General features: G+C 37.5%; 1 protein-coding gene across 6 annotated transcripts in view; it reads left to right on the forward strand.

The window, feature by feature from the left end:
- LOC138736997 (gamma-aminobutyric acid receptor subunit rho-1-like) overlaps nucleotides 1-19,494 on the forward strand; it is a 53,176-nt gene that overhangs the window by 15,265 nt on the left and 18,417 nt on the right. For 4 of the 6 annotated variants that reach the window (XR_011340706.1, XM_069887340.1, XM_069887341.1 and 1 more), the window contains exons 4-5: nucleotides 6,528-6,575; nucleotides 16,176-16,282. Coding sequence is in view for 3 of the 6 variants with exons in the window: in XM_069887340.1 (XP_069743441.1) it covers nucleotides 6,528-6,575; nucleotides 16,176-16,282 (155 nt within the window). In the remaining 3 variants the exon portion in view is untranslated. Of the gene's footprint in view, nucleotides 1-6,527; nucleotides 6,576-16,175; nucleotides 16,283-18,620; nucleotides 18,949-19,494 lie in introns of those variants that run through there. The other 2 variants (XM_069887343.1, XM_069887344.1) reach the window with 2 other exon arrangements.

A 19,494-nucleotide genomic window follows, 5' to 3' on the forward strand; every position in this document is an offset into this window, starting at 1 on the left:
CCACAGAGACAACGCAGAATCCTGAAAGTGTCTTCCCCAGTGATATTCAGCAGTGTCTTGCCCCTTTCACACTAGCAAGTGATCCCAGGAATCAAACGCCAATTGTCCTTTAAAGTGCCAAGTATGAAAGCAAAATCTGCTCAATGCCAACATCAGAAGACAACATTTCACCCCGGGGATTGACAGCCTCGACCCCTAGTACAATCCCTGGCATCTGCAGACTCCTGCATTGCAATCAGCCAAGTGTGAAAGGGGTAATTGCACTGTGGGATTGAAATGACCCAAGTTTTTGCGTGAGTGCAGGAAAAATAGATTAAAATGATGATACAAACTTTGTCATGGGAAAGTTGCAGTGGGAGAGAGAGAGAGAGAGAGAGAGAGAGAGAGAGGAAATAAATAGCAATAGTGGACAATTTTTAAACAGCATGGGAAAATTGGTAGCACTATAGCGCACAATTTATAAAAACCATGGGGAAAAAGCAATGGCGGACTTGACTTCCCAGAATGCCATGTGGCAGAAAAACCCCTCTATGAATGCTCCATGTATGCATCCGGACATACAGCTCTTTCTCTCCTGCATGGAATTCTGGGAGGGCAGGTCCACCATCATTTTTTCTCATGGTATTTATAAATTGTACGAAATAGCACTACCAACTTCCCCACATTGTTTAAACTGTACGCGATAATGCTACCAACTTCCCAAGCTATATAAATTGTGCACTATAGCACTACAAATTTTCCCACCCTGTTTAAAAATTGTCCACTTTTACTATTTATTGCTCGCACTTCCCATGATCCCAGTACAACAACAACAGGCTGAAGGCCTCACACTGTTCTGTACATAAAGCTTAATTATGTTATAATTAGGTATGATCAATTTTGTTCAAATATTAGATCATAATACATTGATCAGGATTTAGGGCAGGTCCACCATCGCTCGATGCGTCATGATGTCACCAGTAGAAGGTAGAACAGTCCTAACCCCAGAGATGGCTCCTTGCAAGTGTGAAAGCGTTCAGTGTCCCAGTTGGGAGTGGACAAATGTGAAAAGCCAAACCCCCATTCCTATCCCAGGACAGTGAATGGCCAATTTAGTGGGATGCAAGTGTGAAAGGGGCTTCTGTTTGAACAGGACAGTGATATTTGGACATACTTTGAGGTTGCCAAGGCAGTCAAAATTTGAAATTTTACTAATGGAAGGTGGGAAGAAAAAATTTGTATCTGAAATGTACTTGTTATTACAGAATAAAATGCCTGTTAGATTTGCATAAGTCTAGATTAAAGTGGGAAAAAGATTTGGGGACAGCAATTGATCAGGAAGCTTGGAGAAAGTTATGTAAAGATGGTATAACTATGATTATTAATGTGAGATATTGATTCATTGATTATAATTTTATACATCAGTTGTATTTAACTCCCAAAAAATTAAAGAGATATAAGTTAATTCCTTCAGATTTATGTTTTAGATGTCATAAAGATGTAAGTTCTTTTTTACATTCTACTTGGTTAAACACTGTTAAACCTTTTTAAATTTTTTTTATTTTTCGCACTATGAACCATATTAACCAAAATATACACAAACATTTCCCTCTTGAATATACACAGTGTCATTTTCTCTCCTTTCCCTCCCTCCTTCACCCCCCTCCCCACCCACTAAACGTTCAACATATATGATACATTAAACAATGTCATCACACAGTGAAAATAAACAAGAAATTTGTGTCATCTTCTTTTACATACTGGGTCAGTTCATTTCGTCTTCTTCTCCTTCTGTCATTTTAGGTGGTGGAGGTCCGCGGTAGGACTTCTCTGTTGTGTTCCATATACGGTTCCCAAATTTGTTCGAATACTGTGATGTTATTTCTTAAATTATATGTTATTTTTTTCCAATCGAATACATTTATTTATTTCTATGTACCATTGCTGTATTCTCAGGCTATCTTCTGATTTCCAGGTTGACATTATACATTTTTTTGCTACAGCTAAGGCTATCATAATAAATCTTTTTTGAGCTCTATCCAAATCGAGTCCAAGTTCTTTACTTCTTATATTACTTAGAAGAAAGAACTCTGGGTTTTTTGGAATGTTGCTTTTTGTGATTTTATTTAATACCTCATTTAGATCTTCCCAAAACTTTTCCACTTTCTCACATGCCCAAATTGCATGTACTGTTGTTCCTGTTTCCTTCTTACAGCGGAAACATCTGTCTGATACTGTTGGGTCCCATTTATTTTGGGGCATGGTGTATAGCCTGTATAACCAATTATATTGTATCATACGTAACCTCGTGTTTATTGATTTTCTCATAGTTCCGGAGCATAGCTTTTCCCATGTTTCATTCTTTATCTTTATGTTTAGATCTTGTTCTCATTTTTGTTTGGGTTTACAGCTTGTTTCCTCGTTCTCTTTCTCTTGCAGTTTGATGTACATGTTTGTTATAAATCTTTTAATTATCATTGTGTCTGTAATCAAATATTCAAAATTGCTTCCTTCTGGTAACTTCAGCCTGCTTCCTAATTTGTCCTTCAAGTAAGTTTTCAGTTGGTGGTATGTAAACATTGTACCGTGAATTATACCATATTTGTACTTCATTTGTTCAAAAGATAATAACACTGTTAAACCTTTTAGGACATGACTTGAGGAGCTTTTAGAGAAAGTTTTTAAGATTGAATTGCCGATGCAACTAATATTATTTTTGTTAGGTAATGTTAAAATTTTGGGTTTGACATTAAGATTAACTAGCTATCAAATTGCGTTTTTAAGATTAGCTTTAGCTATAGCCAGAAAATGTATAGCGATTACTTGGAAAAATTAGATTGATTTAAGTTTACAGCAATGACATGGAATTGAGATCATGTATTCCTTTGGAAAATATAACATACAATTTACATGATAACTATCTTTTTAACTGGAAAGTATGGAGCCCCTATTGAGATTATATGGGTTTAAAGTTTCGAACTTTCTATGGCCCATTATGGTGATGTTACCCTTATTCATGGTATTTAGTTATGTTATTGATGGTTGAATCTCCTTTCTTTCTTTCTTCTATCTTTGGGGTTGGGGTGAGTAGGAAGGGGGAGGGAATGGAGGGAGGGTTAGTGGGGGGAGGGAGTGGAGGGAGGGTTAGTGGGGTGGAGGGGAAGGGATGGGGGTTTGGGGGGATTTTGTATATACCACATGTTTTCCTGTATATGTAACATTATACTTGAACATATTTGAATTGTGGTTTAAATTTTTTAAAAATAAAGTATTTAAAAAAAATAACAGGGCTGTGATTCTTTCAGTGGAGTCATGAACCAGGAGCCTGGTCAGGTACACAGTTATTGATAGGTTAAATAAATGGCAAATGGAATATAATGTGGAAATGTGAAAATGTCATTTTGGCAGGAAAGAAAAAAAGAAACATTATCTAATTAGCGAAAGTCAGCAGAGCTCTGGTACTGCAGATGTGTGTGTCCTGACAAAAGACTGTATGTTAGCACAGCAAGTAAATAAAATAATAATAATATTCAATTAGTGTTTATAATAATACTATAAAAATATAGTTACTAATAATATATATAATTAATAGCAATAGGTTACTTTTTATTACTGGAAAAATTAAATAATGAAGTAAGAAGGGGATGAGTCAACAGACAGGAGGGAAATTGAAAACTTGGCCGGATAGTGCACCAACAACAACCTCGCACTCAATGTCACCACAACTAAGGAGCTGATTATGGTCTTTAGGAAGGGAAAACCAAAAGTGTACAATCCAATGTCCACTGGGAAATCAGAGGCGGAGCTCATTTAAATTCCTGGGAGTCACTTTCTTGGAGGACCTTTGCTGGACCTAACACACTCATGCCATCATGAATAAAGCATGTCATTTCCTCTACTTCCTCAGGAGTTTGTGGAGGTTTAGTATGACATCAAAAACTTTGGTAAACTTCTACAGATGTGTTGTGCAATGTGTGCTGACCGGCTGCATCATGGTCTGGAATAAGGACCCCAATACATCTGAGCAGAAAACCCTGCAAAATGTGGAGAATACAGCCCAGTAGATCACAGGCAAAACTCTCCCCACCATTGAGAACATCTACAGGGAACACTGCCATTGGAGAGCAGTAGCAAACATCAAGGATCCCCATCACTCAAGGCATTCTGTTCTCGTACTGCCATCAGTAAAGAGGTATAGGTTCCACAGGACTTGCACCTCCAGGTTCAGGAACAGCTGCTACCCTTCCACCATCAGACTCCTCAACAACAAACTGAATCAGACTCATTTAAGGACTCTCACTTTGTTATTTATCATTGAATACTTATTTTTTCTCCATTGCAGTCAGTTTGTTTACATTTCTCTTTTATAATCAAATCTTTTCTTGAGTACAATTTTTTTGCACTACCGACAAATAGAAATTCTGCCTGTTTGGCAGGAAAAGTAATCTCTCGGTAGTATGTGATGTCATGTAAGCACTCTGATAATAAATCTGAACTTTGAACTTTGTTATGCTCCATTTATGTGTAGGACACTTGTGATTCCACATTTACTGCATTACAAATATGTATTCATCTTATTATTTAAAGATGGAAGATACTGTGTTGGTAATTCAAAGAAGATTAAGTAGACTAATAGTTTGAATGGATGAGTTATGTTATGAGGAAGGATTTGACTCGTAACAATTGGATTTTAGAGAATGGTAAGATGACTAGATTGGAACATAATGTGGTGAGTGTCTGACAAGCTGCCTGTCTCCCCTCTGGCAAGCCTTGCTGTACTAACATTGGCTGTGCATTATCTCTACTGTTAAGGACACTCCCCTTGGATATAATTGTATATGCATCTATTGTCTTTCATTATTGTACCATGAGTTTCTGCTAATAAAAGCCATGATTATTGTTTGACCACATCGTCTTTGTCTACTTCATCACCTGGCACATCAATTTTATTAGCAGGAATGGATGCAGCTCTCAAGCCAGAACGGCTGATAATCGACCAGTCTGCCCCAAGGGCCAGAGAAATTTTCAACCACTGGATTGCTTGTTTCGATTACTACATGGCTCGAAACAACGTGGTTGATGAGACGATACAATGGGACCACCTGAACTCTCTGCTGGGTGAGGTCCTTTTCGCCGTAACGCAAGGAGCTACCACTCTGGCTATAGCTCGGGAACGTCTGACTGCTTACTATACAATGCCACGGAATGTGATGCTTACTCGACACCAGTTGCTGACTAGACGCCAAAAACCCGGGGAAAGTGATGCTGCCTATGCACTGACTCTCAATTCACGCAAATGAATGTGATGTCAGGGCAGTCAATGTGCAACAACACCGCAATGCCTTGAAGCTGGATGCTTTTGTCAACGGGATTGACTCCAGTTACATCCGACAGAGGCTGCTGGAGACGGAGCCCTTAACCTACGACCGGGCAGTCACTCTAGCCAAAACACTGAGAAGTGCCATGCGGTCCAGTGAAATGCTAGAAACCAAAAAGGAAACTTCCAGGAGTGCTGGAACCCCAAAGGAAAGACAAAGGCAAACTCCTGAAAAATGCTACTTCTGTGATAAGAGCTGGCACCCCAAACAGAAGTGCCCGGCTCGATTTGCTACCTGGAGCTATTGTGGGAAACTCGGCCACTTTGCTAAAGCGTGTAAGGCGAAAAGTACTCCCACTAATAAGAAGAAGAAGAGAAGCACCAAGAAAATGCGTCCTGGAGCTGCAGGAATGGAAGACAACTGTGAAAAGGGGGAATCTTCAGATGAGCAGGCTGAATCGACTTCAAGTGATGGCGAGGCCAGATTCTCTTAGGGGTACAGTATCAGTACTCCTGTCTGTGAATTTAACATGAGCGTAGTTGGGGTTAGTGTGCAGAAGCTGAACTGGTTGGTCTAGGGGGTCTGTTTTACGCGCCCGAGCATGGCTCTTCAGCAGCACAGATCCAGGCTCAGATAAACAGGCTGGCAAGTCCTTACTGTAATTGATTATTGTTTGACCACATCGTCTTTGTCTACTTCATCAACTGGCACTTCACATAAAAGATCCTGAGGGGTCTTGAAAAGGTGGAGATGGAGAGGATGTTACCCCGCATGGAAGAATGGAGCAGCTGTTTGAAAACAAGAGATCATTCATCTAAGGAAGATGCAAGGTGAATACTTTTCTCAGGGTTTTCTGAATATTTGAATCATTGTTTGTCAAAGAATCTGGTGCTGGCAGGGTCTTTGAATATGTTTACACCAGAGGTAGATAGACATGAATAGATATAAATAGATAAGGCATGAAACATTACTGGGGAGAGTTAGGGATATGGAGTTAGAATCCATTCAGACCAGCCGTGATCTTATTGAATGTTAGGCCCTGAGGAGACTGGTGACTAACAACACCCCCCACCCCCACCCCGGACCCATTTCACATTTGTATTCGTGCATCATCAAGGACGAAACACGTTCAAATCCCATCAAGATATTTGTGAATTGAACTCAGCTTGAGAACGAAAGGATGATTTTAAAGTTTTTCTTGACTAATTGTTTCTGGTTTCTGATCAACAGATTCCAAAGACTTGGAAGGAATGATGAAGAAACAAACAAACGGAGCAGGTAAGAAATTCATGTCATGGACGTCTTGTAGAACTTAATTGTTAATGTGCTAACTGTTGTTACAACAATACCTCTAATGCTTCAGATGTTAGCATATTTAAACTACGCTAAATACTGTAAAAACCTGGTATCCGGCACTTATGTGTATTGGTAGATGCTGTGTAAGTGAATTTTCTGGCTAGATTGGGGCTGCGTGTTGCGCAATTGGCAAACTAAAGGTGAGGCATATCAATTTTAAACATCCGTATTTTTACCTGTTTATTTTATGCCAGTTCCTTGAACTTTGGATAACAGGGATTTTACTGTATTCATAGTACTTGTTCTGAATTAAACATATTTATTTAGTTTATCATCTCACAAAACATCAGTACTCAGGACTGAGAAATAAAAAGGCTTTTTTTTTTAGATTTGCATTTGGTGAATTTGTAAAAAAAATTTTCAGGATTATGTAATTACTGGGGAGGCCTGCATTTATTGCTCAACCACAATTGGCCTTTACAAAGTGACAATGAATTACTTTCTTGAATCGCTGCCTTCTTTCTGGTGATGATACCCTACACTGATGTTTCATAGGAAGTTCTAGATTTTAGACCAAGCAACAATGAAGGACTGCAATATATTTCCAAGCCAGGATTTTTTTTTCCTTTTTAAAAAAAAACTTTATTTATGAATATATATAAAATACATAGTTAATAAAAAAAACAAACAGAAAACCCAACCCCCCCAAAAAAAGGAAAGAAAAACCCCTATATACCCCCACCACCCTCCCCATAAACCCCCTGAAAGAAAACACCCTCTATCGAGGGAGAAAATAAAAAAAGCCATTTTTCAGTTACTTACTCATTGCTGCAGAATGTATCAAACCTTTACATTTATCTTCACATAAAAAGAATAATTATTATGTAAATTATATGTTATCTTTTCCTAACAAATGCAAGCTTTCAATTCATTATGCCAACAATTCATATAATTTTTCCATACATTTCCAAGCCACTGCTAAAGCTAACCGAATAAATCCATATCTTTTTAGCTTTTCTGGAGTTAAATACAGCTGATGTAAAAAAATTATAATTCACCAAACTTTATTGTACATTAATCAATTTAGTCACACTATCCTCACACATAATAGTCCATTCTTCTTGCGTTAATTCCAAAGATAAATCTTTTTCCCATTTATTCTTTGATTTATCTAAATCTGATTTAGCCATTTTTTCTTGCAAAAAAGAATACATTTCTGAGATAAATCCCTTCTTCTCTCCATTTACAATTAGATTTTTAAATTTAGTTATCTTAGGTATATTCAATTCCCACCCAAATTTTTTTTACTACTAAAGCATGTACTTGAAAATATACAAAAAAAGAATTTAATGGCATCTCAAATTTTTATCGAAGTCTATCAAAAGAGAGATATATCTTGTCTTCAAAACAATCTGCTAACAGTTTAATACTTTTTAACTGCCAAATCTTTAAATACTGATTATTTGTCGAAAAGGGTATTAATTTATTTTGATAAAGTGGAGTCTGTAATGAAACCTTATCTCTAGTTCCTATTACCAAATCTCTTATACCAAATATCACATAAATGTCATAATACTGGTACATTATAGATTTGCAAAAGATAAGGATTCCATCTAAATATAAATTGATGTATACAGAATCAGAAATCTGTGCTAATTCCACTTTAGCCCAGTTAGAAGGTTGACTAACCTCAAACATCCGACTAATAAATTTTAACTGAGTTGCTTCATAATAATTCTGAAAATGAGGCAATTGTAATCCTCCGAATGCATATTTCCTTGTCAATTTTTGCAACGATACTCTAGCCAATTTACCTTTCCCTATAAACACACTTATTGCTGCATTTAACTCTTTAAAAAATGTCTTTGGAAGCAAACATTGAATTGATTGGAAAAGATATTGAACACAAGGAAAAAGATTCATTTTAATACAATTCACACGTCCCATCAGAGTTAAAGGAAGATCTTTCCATTTAATTAAATCAGCTTTTATTTTTGTTAATAAAGGAATATAATTCAACTTATACAAATTTTGATAATTTGCATCAACCAATACCCCTAAATATTTAATTTTCTTAGTCCATATAAGCTGTGTAATTTGTTTACAGACAGTATAATCTTCTTCTGTAACTGGCAATATTTCACTTTTATTCCAATTAACTTTATAACCAGACATTTCTCCATATTGTACCATTTTGCAAATGTTGTAATGAGTTGAAGATTTGTCAAATATAGTAATATATAATCTGCAAACAAATTAATCTTATATTCCTCTTTGTTTATTTTAATCCCCTTAATTCTGTTATCTTGTCTTACTGTTTGAGCCAATGGTTCTAGCACCAATGCAAACAAGGCTGGTGACAAAGGACAACCTTGCTTAGTGGAATATGTTAAATTAATTATATCTGAAATTAGTCCATTCATCACCACCCTAGCTGAAGGATTTTTAACCCAACCAGTAAAAAAAAGTCCAAACCTAAATCTTTCAAGTACTTTTAAATAAAGAATACCATTCAACTCGATCAAACACTTTTCCTGCATCTAATGCCACTAACATTGATTGATTTAAACAATGTTTTGATGCATTTTTAGTCATCTAACAATATTATCAGAAATCAGGATTTTTTTTGACTGTGAGGTATTGTTATCCTAAATGGGCCAGTGAAAAATTGATTGTATTGAGTTATACCTTCCCAATTTTTCTATCAAATTGAATGCCCATAAGAGTAAAATTAGTCATTGTGTCAAACAAGTAGAGAAATAAATTCTATTGTGTTCCTTCTAGGCAGATTAATTTCAGTGCAGCTGCATTGTTTAATATTGAGTCCAATGGCAGGAACTTCACTTATACAGATTGCATTATTGTGAATGGTATCAAGCTTCTCGAGTGCTGCTGCAGCTGTACCCATGCAGCTGAGAAGTTCATCACTTGACAGGAAGGTTTTGAGGGGAGTAAAGGTCAGAAACCTATTGAAGTGCAAAGCATCTGATGAGGTTCATTGCTTGATGATGGAAGACCAAGCCCTACCTGACCAATCTATTATTACAACATTCAATCTCTGAAAATTAGTCCATATCAAATTTAGAAAAAAGCAGAAAAATCTTAATGATAGAAAACTTTGGCACCAATAATTTCTGGGTCATATATTTCCATCAAGAATGCTCTATATCCTTTAGCTTACACTTTTTAAAAAAAAAAATTATTTAAGATTTTATAACATGAATAACATATAGGATTACATTTAAAAAAAATTAAGAATAAAATAATAAAATTACAATACAGTATCAGTAATCTAAATAAACTATACCCTCCCCAATAATTATTACACATTAATAACCCAACTCAAATTAGTCCAACCCCCCCTTTCCCCCAAATAAAGAGTGAAGAATTAATAAAGTTAATAATATATGTGAGAAAAAAAAGTCCACTTACAAAAAAAAAACATAACCAATTAAAATACTAACAAAAAGAAAAGTAATTAATACTAAGATATCAGACTTAAAAAACATATTTAAATCAAACTTAAATGCATATATTTAACAAACGGAGTTAAGATGAAACATATATTTAACTCAAACTTAATATAACAAATTAGTAAAGTTAGTAACATTGTCTATCAAAAATTCTTAAACAATAATCAATTCTTAAAAAAAATTGTAGCATGAGAAAAAAAAGATGAAAAAAACCTTTCTCTATAGAGATAAACCTTCACCAAATATCAACTAACTTCACATCTATCATCATATTAGTCACATAAACCACCATCTTAAAACAAAATTCAAACCTCATTAAGCATTGTACAATTCAATTTTAGTACTCTTCCACCATTTTTCACTTTTACCCTTGAATAATTATCCAATAAAAGCTCCAATACCATATTTAAATATCCCCAATCATTACATTAAAATTCAGATATCCAAATAATAAAAACACATCTACAATGAAATCTATATCTTCAACAAATGGAGCATAAACCACAAACAAAATTCAAGCCTCATTAAGAATTGTACAATTCAATTTATAACTTTCACCATTATTCCCTTCATCCTATAACTAAAATAGCAAAATAATATACACCAGAATTACCACTCCTTTCACCTTAAAGTTAAAGAAAAAATATAAAAAAAAACTTATCCATCCCATTCACATTTAAATTTCAAATATTCCTTATCTACTGAATAAACTTTACAAAAAAAACCACATCAATTTTTAGTTTTTTAAACAATCAAATACTTTCTTATGCTTTTTTTTATAAACACAAAAAAAACCCTTCACTCTTTAATCTAATAATACAAAAAAAAGGAAAAAAATAAAGGGTAGGAGGTTAAAAATACCCCCTCCCGTCTAAACTGAGCAATGCGGTAACTCCCAAAAAAAAATGGGTGTGAGATAACTCACACGTAGCAGATGACTTTCAGGAAATAGTGCCTATCCAGTTCTCTCCCCCAACTCTCACTTCATCTTAAACTAACATCATCATTATTTAATATCCCTTTTTTTTAAAAAAAAATTAGAAAAAAAAGGACAACTCTTCTTTTAATCAGCTCCAACTGCCGAGTCACCATTACAACCATTCCTTCTTGGAGCACGGCTCTTTTCTTCCATCTCTTGTCTCATTAGAGATCGCGGCGGACTATGTCTCTGTTAAAACTGAGTAATTGGCAGCTCTTGAGCAAATGCTATAGCTTCCTTTGGAGAATCAAAGAACTTTGGTTGGTAACCATCTTGAAAAACCTTCAAAACAGCTGGATATCTAAAGGTTGCCTTGTAACCTTTCTTCCACAACAACTCTTTAGCAGGATTGAATTCCCGTCGTTGGAACATAACTTCTTGACTCAAATCCGCATAGAAGAAAACTCGATTATTTTGAATCATCAAGGGTGATTTTCTCTGTTGTGCATTTCTAATAGCCACTCGTAAAATTATTTCTCTGTCGTAATAATTCAAGCAATGAACCAAAACAGGTCTTGGACTTTGACCTGAAATAGGTCTTCTACGCAAGGCTCTGTGAGCACGTTCCAGTATTATACCTTCCGGGAAATGTTCTTGACCCAGCACCTGCGGAATCCATTCAGTAAAAAATTTTCTTGGGTCTGGTCCCTCCATACCTTCCGGCAAACCAATAATCTTTATATTGTTCCATCTGGATTGGTTTTCCAAATAATCAATCTTTTTCACCAAATTTTTATTTTGAGTTTGTAAGTCTTCAACCATTTTGGTCACATCAAGAACTTGATCCCGGGGAGGAGTCACGGGATGGAGTAGTGGCCGGACGGTGAACTCCAGCCCTCTCCAGAAAAGTCGGGAAAAACAAGAGAAAATACAAAGGCACAGAAATAAAAGTTAAAGAAAAGTGAGTATAAAGGTGGAAAGAAGATGGCGACAAAAAAAGAAAAATCAAAATCAACGGTAAGAAGAGAAGAAGAGAAGACAACGGAGGAAGAAGGAGAAGGCCTTACCTGTCCGAAGAGGCCCGCTGTGGAGAGAGAAGCCCGCTTCCTCAGGTCGGTAGAAATAGGACTACAAAAATGGCTCGCTGAGCCGAGTAAAAGTGCGCAACCGCGCATGAAAAAAAACACACCGACGGGAGGGGGGACCAGCTGGGGAGTCGATCTCCACAGCCGGCAACGACAGCTGCAGAACACCTGCAGCAAGAAGAGACCACAGAAGACAATGGAAACAAGAAAGAAGAGAAGAAAAGGGCAACAAAGAAACAACAGATGGCCAACCCAGAGGAAGAAGAAGAGGAAGAGTACAGTGAAATAGAAGAAGAAGGGAAAGGCAAGATAAAGGATATACTTTCTCTTGTTAGAGGATACATGGAGTCATTTAAAGAATGGCAAACACAGGAATTTAATGATTTAAGAAGAAGAATAAACAACACAGAAGAGAAAATGAATAAAATAGATATGACCTTAACAGAAATGGGAAAGAAAATGGACAAGATAGAAGAGTGGGCAGTAGCAGCAGAAATGGAGGTAGAAGACTTAAAAAAGAAATTGGAGGAATCTAATAAAAAAACTAAAGAGACACAAGAACTACTAGCTCAAAAAATAGATATAATGGAAAATTATAACAGAAGAAATAACATAAAGATAGTGGGCCTTAAGGAAGATGAAGAAGGCAAGAATATGAGGGAGTTTATAAAAGATTGGATCCCTAAGACCCTAGGATGTTCAGAACTACAGCAAGAAATGGAAATAGAAAGGGCACATAGAGCATTGGCCTCTAAACCACAACCACAACAAAAACCAAGATCTATTTTAGTAAAATTCCTAAGATATACTACAAGAGAAAAGGTACTGGAGAAGACAATGGAAAAAGTAAGAGAGGGCAACAAACCACTGGAGTATAAAGGGCAAAAAATCTTCATTTATCCAGATATAAGTTTTGAACTCCTAAAGAAGAGAAAAGAGTTCAATATAGCAAAGGCGATTTTATGGAAGAAAGGATATAAATTTATACTAAAGCATCCAGCGGTATTGAAAATATTTATTCCAGAACAACAAAACAGACTATTTTCGGATCCAGAAGAAGCACGAAAATTTGCAGAACAATTACAAAAATAGACTGAAGGATGAAGACGGGTAATGAGAGTAAAAATGATCACGATTGATATGTATGTGGGTAAAGACAAAAAGAGACTGAGGGATGAAGACGGGTAATGAGAGTAAAAATGATCACGATTGATATGTATGCGGGTAAAGAGGTATAAGAGTGAATAGAGACAATGTGCATACGTGAATGCATCTGTACTTAGAGGAAAATATAGATAGTATAGACAAGAATTAATAAGGGAAGGTAATGGAATAGAGAGAATAAGGAGGGAATTAAAAGAGTGACCTTTGTTACATATGAAAAGTGAAATCTTTTCTGGGGGGGCTGGGTGGGGGGAAATAGCGGTCACTGCAAAATCAGTTGACGCTTGCGAGTGGATTCGCAAACCCAAATGGAGAAGGGTGATGTGGTTGTCCGACAAGGGATAAAGGACAACTCAGGAGGGGAAGGGGAGATTGGGGATAAAGAAGATATAAACAGGAGAATAAGGAAAATGTTGGATGTTGTAGGAATGTTGTCTTATAAAGAGTTGAAAATAAGAAAACAGAAATGGAAAAGGAGGAAAGGTAATGATGGAAAAATGGAAAGAGAAGATAAACAAAATATAAAATTTACTGAAAAAGGAAAAAATTGATATAGCATTCGTCCAAGAAACACACTTAACTGAATTGGAGCACAAGAAATTAAAGTTGTATAGGTTCTTCCATCTCAAGTGGTGCAGTTTGCAGCGCCACCACTACAGTTGACAAATGCCTTTCCCCAGCCGGTGTTTCAGCTCGTAATACTTCAGCTGATGATACTACAAGCAGTTCATTCATAACATTGCCATCAGATGCTACTGCGCATGTGCGAACCTGAGTAACTCTTTGTTCTAAAGGCTGTTTGGCGCCCTCTTTAAAGGGCTCTACCAATGTAACATAGAGCTCTGCATCCGAACACTGTACCTCTCTCCTGGGATCCATTTCATGCTGAGTCCCGGTGTCTTTCCTGTAGGTAGACTCCAAAACTTGAACTTTTGGAAAATGTAGTTTTTTGATGATCTGTTGTCGTTTTTTTTTGCTCTTTTCCACCAATTGTACCATCATAAGTTAAATTAACAGCACTGAAATTATCTAAGCTTCTAAAGAATTTTAACGGGCATTTCTAGACAAAACAATAAGATAGAGCCAGGAGAGGACTGGAAGGCACGTCTGATCCTTACGCCATCTTGCCACACCCCCCAGCTTACACTTTAGATATTATTGTACTGCAAAATAATATTTTGCAAACAAAAAGCATCTGAGTTGCATTCACATGAATGGATAACATTGGTTTGCATATTCTCTCTCTGGAAGAATGCAAGTCTTTTTATTTTCTCACCAGTAGTTTTCAAACTTTTTCTTTCCACTTACATGCCACCTTAAGCAATTGCTATGCCATAGGTGCTCTGTGATTAGTAAGGGATTACTTAAGGTGGCATGTGAGTGGAAAGAAAAAAGTTTGAAAACCACTGTTTTAATTGTACCTAATTGACTCGTTATGTGCACCGTTTCATAACTCCAAAGGAAATGAGCCAATGACAATTTTTCTCAAGCAAAATATTTCAGTAACAATTGGGTCTAGAGTAGTGGGTCTCAACCTTTTTTCCCCCACTCAAATACCACCTTAAGCAATCCCACAGGGCATCTGGGGCATAGGGATTGCTTAAGTGACATGTGAGTGGAAAGAAAAAGTTTGAAAGCCACTGGTCTAAATCTTGAAATTCCTTATCAAACTCTGTGAGTGTGACTTTGCTGTAAAATTGTAGTGGTTCAAGAAGGTGGTTCACTACCAACTTCGACCAGCTGATCAGGGGTAATTAGGTATCAGCAATGTTCTTGCTGATCATATTCTCAAAGGAATAAAAATAATGAAGCAATCATTTGGACATATTACAAAACACAATGTGCTGGAGAAACCCAGCAGGTCACGCAGTATCCATGGGAAGTCAAGGGCAACTGATGTTTCTGTCCATTCAAATATATTGATTTACTTTAGAAAAGCCTCCATTCAAATTAATGGTGGCGAAGTTAGTTCAATGTTAAAAGGGTTACTCATGGATAATAGAATACTTATAATGCTGAAAGAGGCCATTCAGACCATCATGTCTATACTGGCTTTCTACCAACTCACTAGTTCTAACCACTTACAATTAAATGAAATTAAAATTAAATTATACTAGCTTCTCCTCAGCAGATGGGTGGAAGAAATATTTTTTTTTCTTGGTAGAGATTCCTCACCTCTTTTGTATATCTCCCAATCCTGGTGTCACATAGAATCCCCTTACACTCTTAACTCTAACTAAACAATCTCATCCTTTTGCTCACCAGTGAAATATTCACTGTATTCAGTAATATTGTCCTTTCTCTTTCCTGTCCATTCTGAATGTTCTCTATCCAAGTATGCTTTATGTCCAACCTTGCCTATTTCTGATAGCACCATCATGTTAGGTTCCTATATTGTGGCCATCTGTGCCCAAAGCAATCCCTGCAAGTAGAATAGTGATCCAATGTGCAAAGTAGTGAGCAGTTGGATTTATGGCGAGAGTTGGATCGGGAGAGATATGGATACACTGAATTAATTCTCTTCAGTGTTGGATTTATGGCGAGAGTTGGATCGGGAGAGATATGGATACACTGAATTAATTCTCTTCAGTGTTGGATTTATGGCGAGAGTTGGATCGGGAGAGATATGGATACACTGAATTAATTCTCTTCAGTGTTGGATTTATGGCGAGAGTTGGATCGGGAGAGATATGGATACACTGAATTAATTCTCTTCAGTGTTGGATTTATGGCGAGAGTTGGATCGGGAGAGATATGGATACACTGAATTAATTTTCTTCAGTGTTGGATTTATGGCGAGAGTTGGATCGGGAGAGATATGGATACACTGAATTAATTTTCTTCAGTGTTGGATTTATGGCGAGAGTTGGATCGGGAGAGGATATGGATACACTGAATTAATTCTCTTCAGTGTTGAATTTTATTCCATTTTGTCTTCCAGTTCTTTACTAAAGAGGAGCACTGATGTAACAAAATCTTATTTAACAAAATCTGAACAACTTCTCCGAGTGGATGATCATGACTTCACAATGAGACCTGGATTTGGAGGTAGGAACCTGTAGCTCATAATATTGGAAACACTATATATGAAGTTGAAACTTCAACAGGAATTTTGGTTGGGTTTGTAACACCTGATGTTTACATATTACCTTTTTAAGATTCAATATTCTTTTATTGTCATTTAATAAAACTGAAAATGTAGTATTAGATAAAATTTCTTTTAATCCAGCCCCTTTCACACTGGTGCTTGAAAACGGGAATTAAATGGCAATTTAGCGGTTCACCTATCAGTGTGAATGCTCCAAAACCAGTATGGGACTCCATTTTGACCCAGGACTCAACCGCCAAGGGAAGTAGTATCAGAGTTGATAGTTTTGAATTGGCGCTTGTTTTCTGGATCCCATTAGTGATGCACTGATGTCGTTTATTGCTTGCGACCTCCTGGCAGGACAGTTAGTCAATTTGGAGAGGTGGTGAAGGCAGGTGTAGTGGTTCTAATGTGCAGGAATGAGAATTAGTAGTGATCTAAAGATAATGGTGGAGAATTGGGGAGATCGGGAGATGCAGGAACTCCTCTCGATCAGGGCTGATGAGAAGAATGTAAAACATATAATGGGCACCATGAAGGATGGCCCATTATATAAGAGGGCTACCTGCAGGTTCAGGGACCTAGATTTGACACTAAAGTCTGCTAGATTGTGAGGGCAATAACAAAAATTTGATATTAGGTCTGCCAGATTGTGAGCAAGCTAGTCTGTGGTTTTGTCTTCAGTTTGATCAATCTGAAGCCCACTGCCCCACTCTCCCACCATCAACCCACCACCAACCTCCAACGATAGATAGTGGTGATTAGTAAGGGATTACTTAAGGTGGAAAGAAAAAGTTTGAAATCCACTTATTTCAATCAATGCTTGCAGTAAATTGTGTGCATGTGTGTTTTATTTCCACTACGATTTCACTGCCCTGTGTTTACGTAATATGTCTTTCAGGACGTCACCACTGGAGGTGGACCTCCCCTTTTTCCACGGTACCAGGGAGGTCATGTGAAAGGGCGCACTGAACCGGATTTCCTTTGTTCAGTGTGAACGACCCTACTGGGATTTAAAAATGGTCATTCATACACCAATTTAATGGGTTTTCAATGTGAAAAGGAAAGATTTACCATCAGCAGAAATTGCCCAGTCCCCCTTACAGTTAGTGAAAGAGAAGGAAAAGATCCCCCCCCAAAGTCTATGGATTTGATTCCAGCTCTCCCGCAGCCTCCGCAGCCAGACAGCCTTCAGTCCTAACCATTGGCAACCAGAGCTCCAGATCCAAATCTCTGACACAATCAGGAAGCGCTCAATGCCCTTGGCACCTTCTCGCATCCTAGTTCCAATACCTGGTATCCCTTCAGCCAGTCTCCAGCAGTCCGCAGCCTGATGTACGTCCTTTGGCCGCAGTTGCTAGCAGCCTGCAACCTGCTTGGGATCTTGAACTCTGAGTCACCAACAGCCCACTCCCTGTGTTTTTCAGCCTCAAAGCCCCTTTGCTGGTCTTCCGCCATGGCCACCATCCCATGGGTCTTCTTTTCTGCTTCTCCTTCTCAAATAGGTGGTGGTCTCCCCATTTTCAGGTGGCCTGCGCCAGTCTTCCGCTTCCCCAATGTCTGAAACCCCTCAAGGACACGACTGAACATAGATGCTGCTATCTTGGGCTCAGACCCCATGGTCACAGCATTTTAAAATAAACCATTTAAAGCCTGTATGGTGCCGACAGCAGTTGAACTAGGCAGTGGACTGGGCATTTGGACCCCAAGAGGGAACGCTGTGTCTCTGCTTCTGGCTCCCCAGTGGAGCACTGCCATTCTCTTAAAACCTTTGTCACCAGTTTTATTGTCTCTACCATAATGTTCATACTTCATGCTTGTGGTAATTTCAAGGATGATTTTTTTCTCAAAACTATAGAAGGCATCCATAAATTATATTTATGAATTCATGATTCAGTGTGTTTCCACAGGATTACAATATTTAATGCTGTAGTTGGCCTTAAGTATACATAGCACTAAAGCTATATATTCCTCATATTGGATGGCATGTTCCAATTGGTCACGATACTGTTGTTGGAAATATTATGTCATGTGGCTTTCCATCTCTTGAAATTGAGATGATTATGTATCTCGACACGGAATAGATACAACCAGGGAAAATCGCTTTTAGATAGGGCACACAACTAGGATTTTCACTGCATCTTGCAGCGTGTACCAGTAAACTCTTTCAGCAATCATCATCGGATGACATTATGAGCTTTAAAGTCACCACTTTGCATTTTTAGCCACAATAAGTGTAATGTCATAAAGTGAAATGATATAAATGTCATAAAGTCATAATGTCATAAATGTCATGAAGACAGACATCATGAGATAAAGATGGCCAAAAATATTTTTTGTTTGTTAGGAATATATAAGTTGGCACAATGTTGACGACTGAAGGGCCTGTACTGTGCTATTATGTTCTATGTTCTTAATATCAGCGAGAAAGGGAAGTTTGCCTACTTGTTCTTGTAAAGGTTTTTCTTGTTTCTTTAAAGAGCTAAGGAATTTATGCCAAAATGTTTTTTCAACAAAAGAAGATGTGAATGGGTTTTGACATGTGTAGAGTTAAATATTATCCATTTTAACTTCTGTGGAAAATCTTTCACATCTACCAGTTGGTTCAGTTGTCATCTGATCTAAGGTTAGATTATATTACTTTAACACCCCTCCCCATTACTACACTCAGCTTCCTCCACTATCAGGGTGAGGGCAAATGAAAAGGAGTGGAACAGCATCTCATACTGGGTAGTCTACAATCCAATGACACGAACAATGAATTAACCTCTGTTCCTTTCACTTTCTTTCCTTTCACCCAGGTCCTCTCATACACCCTCTTCATTCCAAGCATCACTCCCCAACCCCCTGTTATCCAGCATCTTTCCCTTCCCCTCCCAAGTTCCTACTGCCCATCATCCATACATTCAATCCACTAGCTTTCCTCTCCCCTCCCCCTACTTTTCCTGTCTGCCCACAGTCCCTCCTTTATCTGGTTCCAAATTCCTCACCTTATGCTCTATTCTCTCCTCCCGGCCTCTGCTGCTACCTCCAACCTTTCCTCCTCCACCTCATTCCATTTGCCCATCAACCTCTCCTCACCTGGATCCACCTAATGCTCACCAGTTCCTGCCTCACCCATTCTCCTCACCTCTTTATAATCTCCTCTTTACACGCTCAGTTCTGATGCAGG

Source organism: Narcine bancroftii, chromosome 6 (assembly GCF_036971445.1).
Source record: "Narcine bancroftii isolate sNarBan1 chromosome 6, sNarBan1.hap1, whole genome shotgun sequence".
Classification (NCBI taxonomy): domain Eukaryota; kingdom Metazoa; phylum Chordata; class Chondrichthyes; order Torpediniformes; family Narcinidae; genus Narcine; species Narcine bancroftii.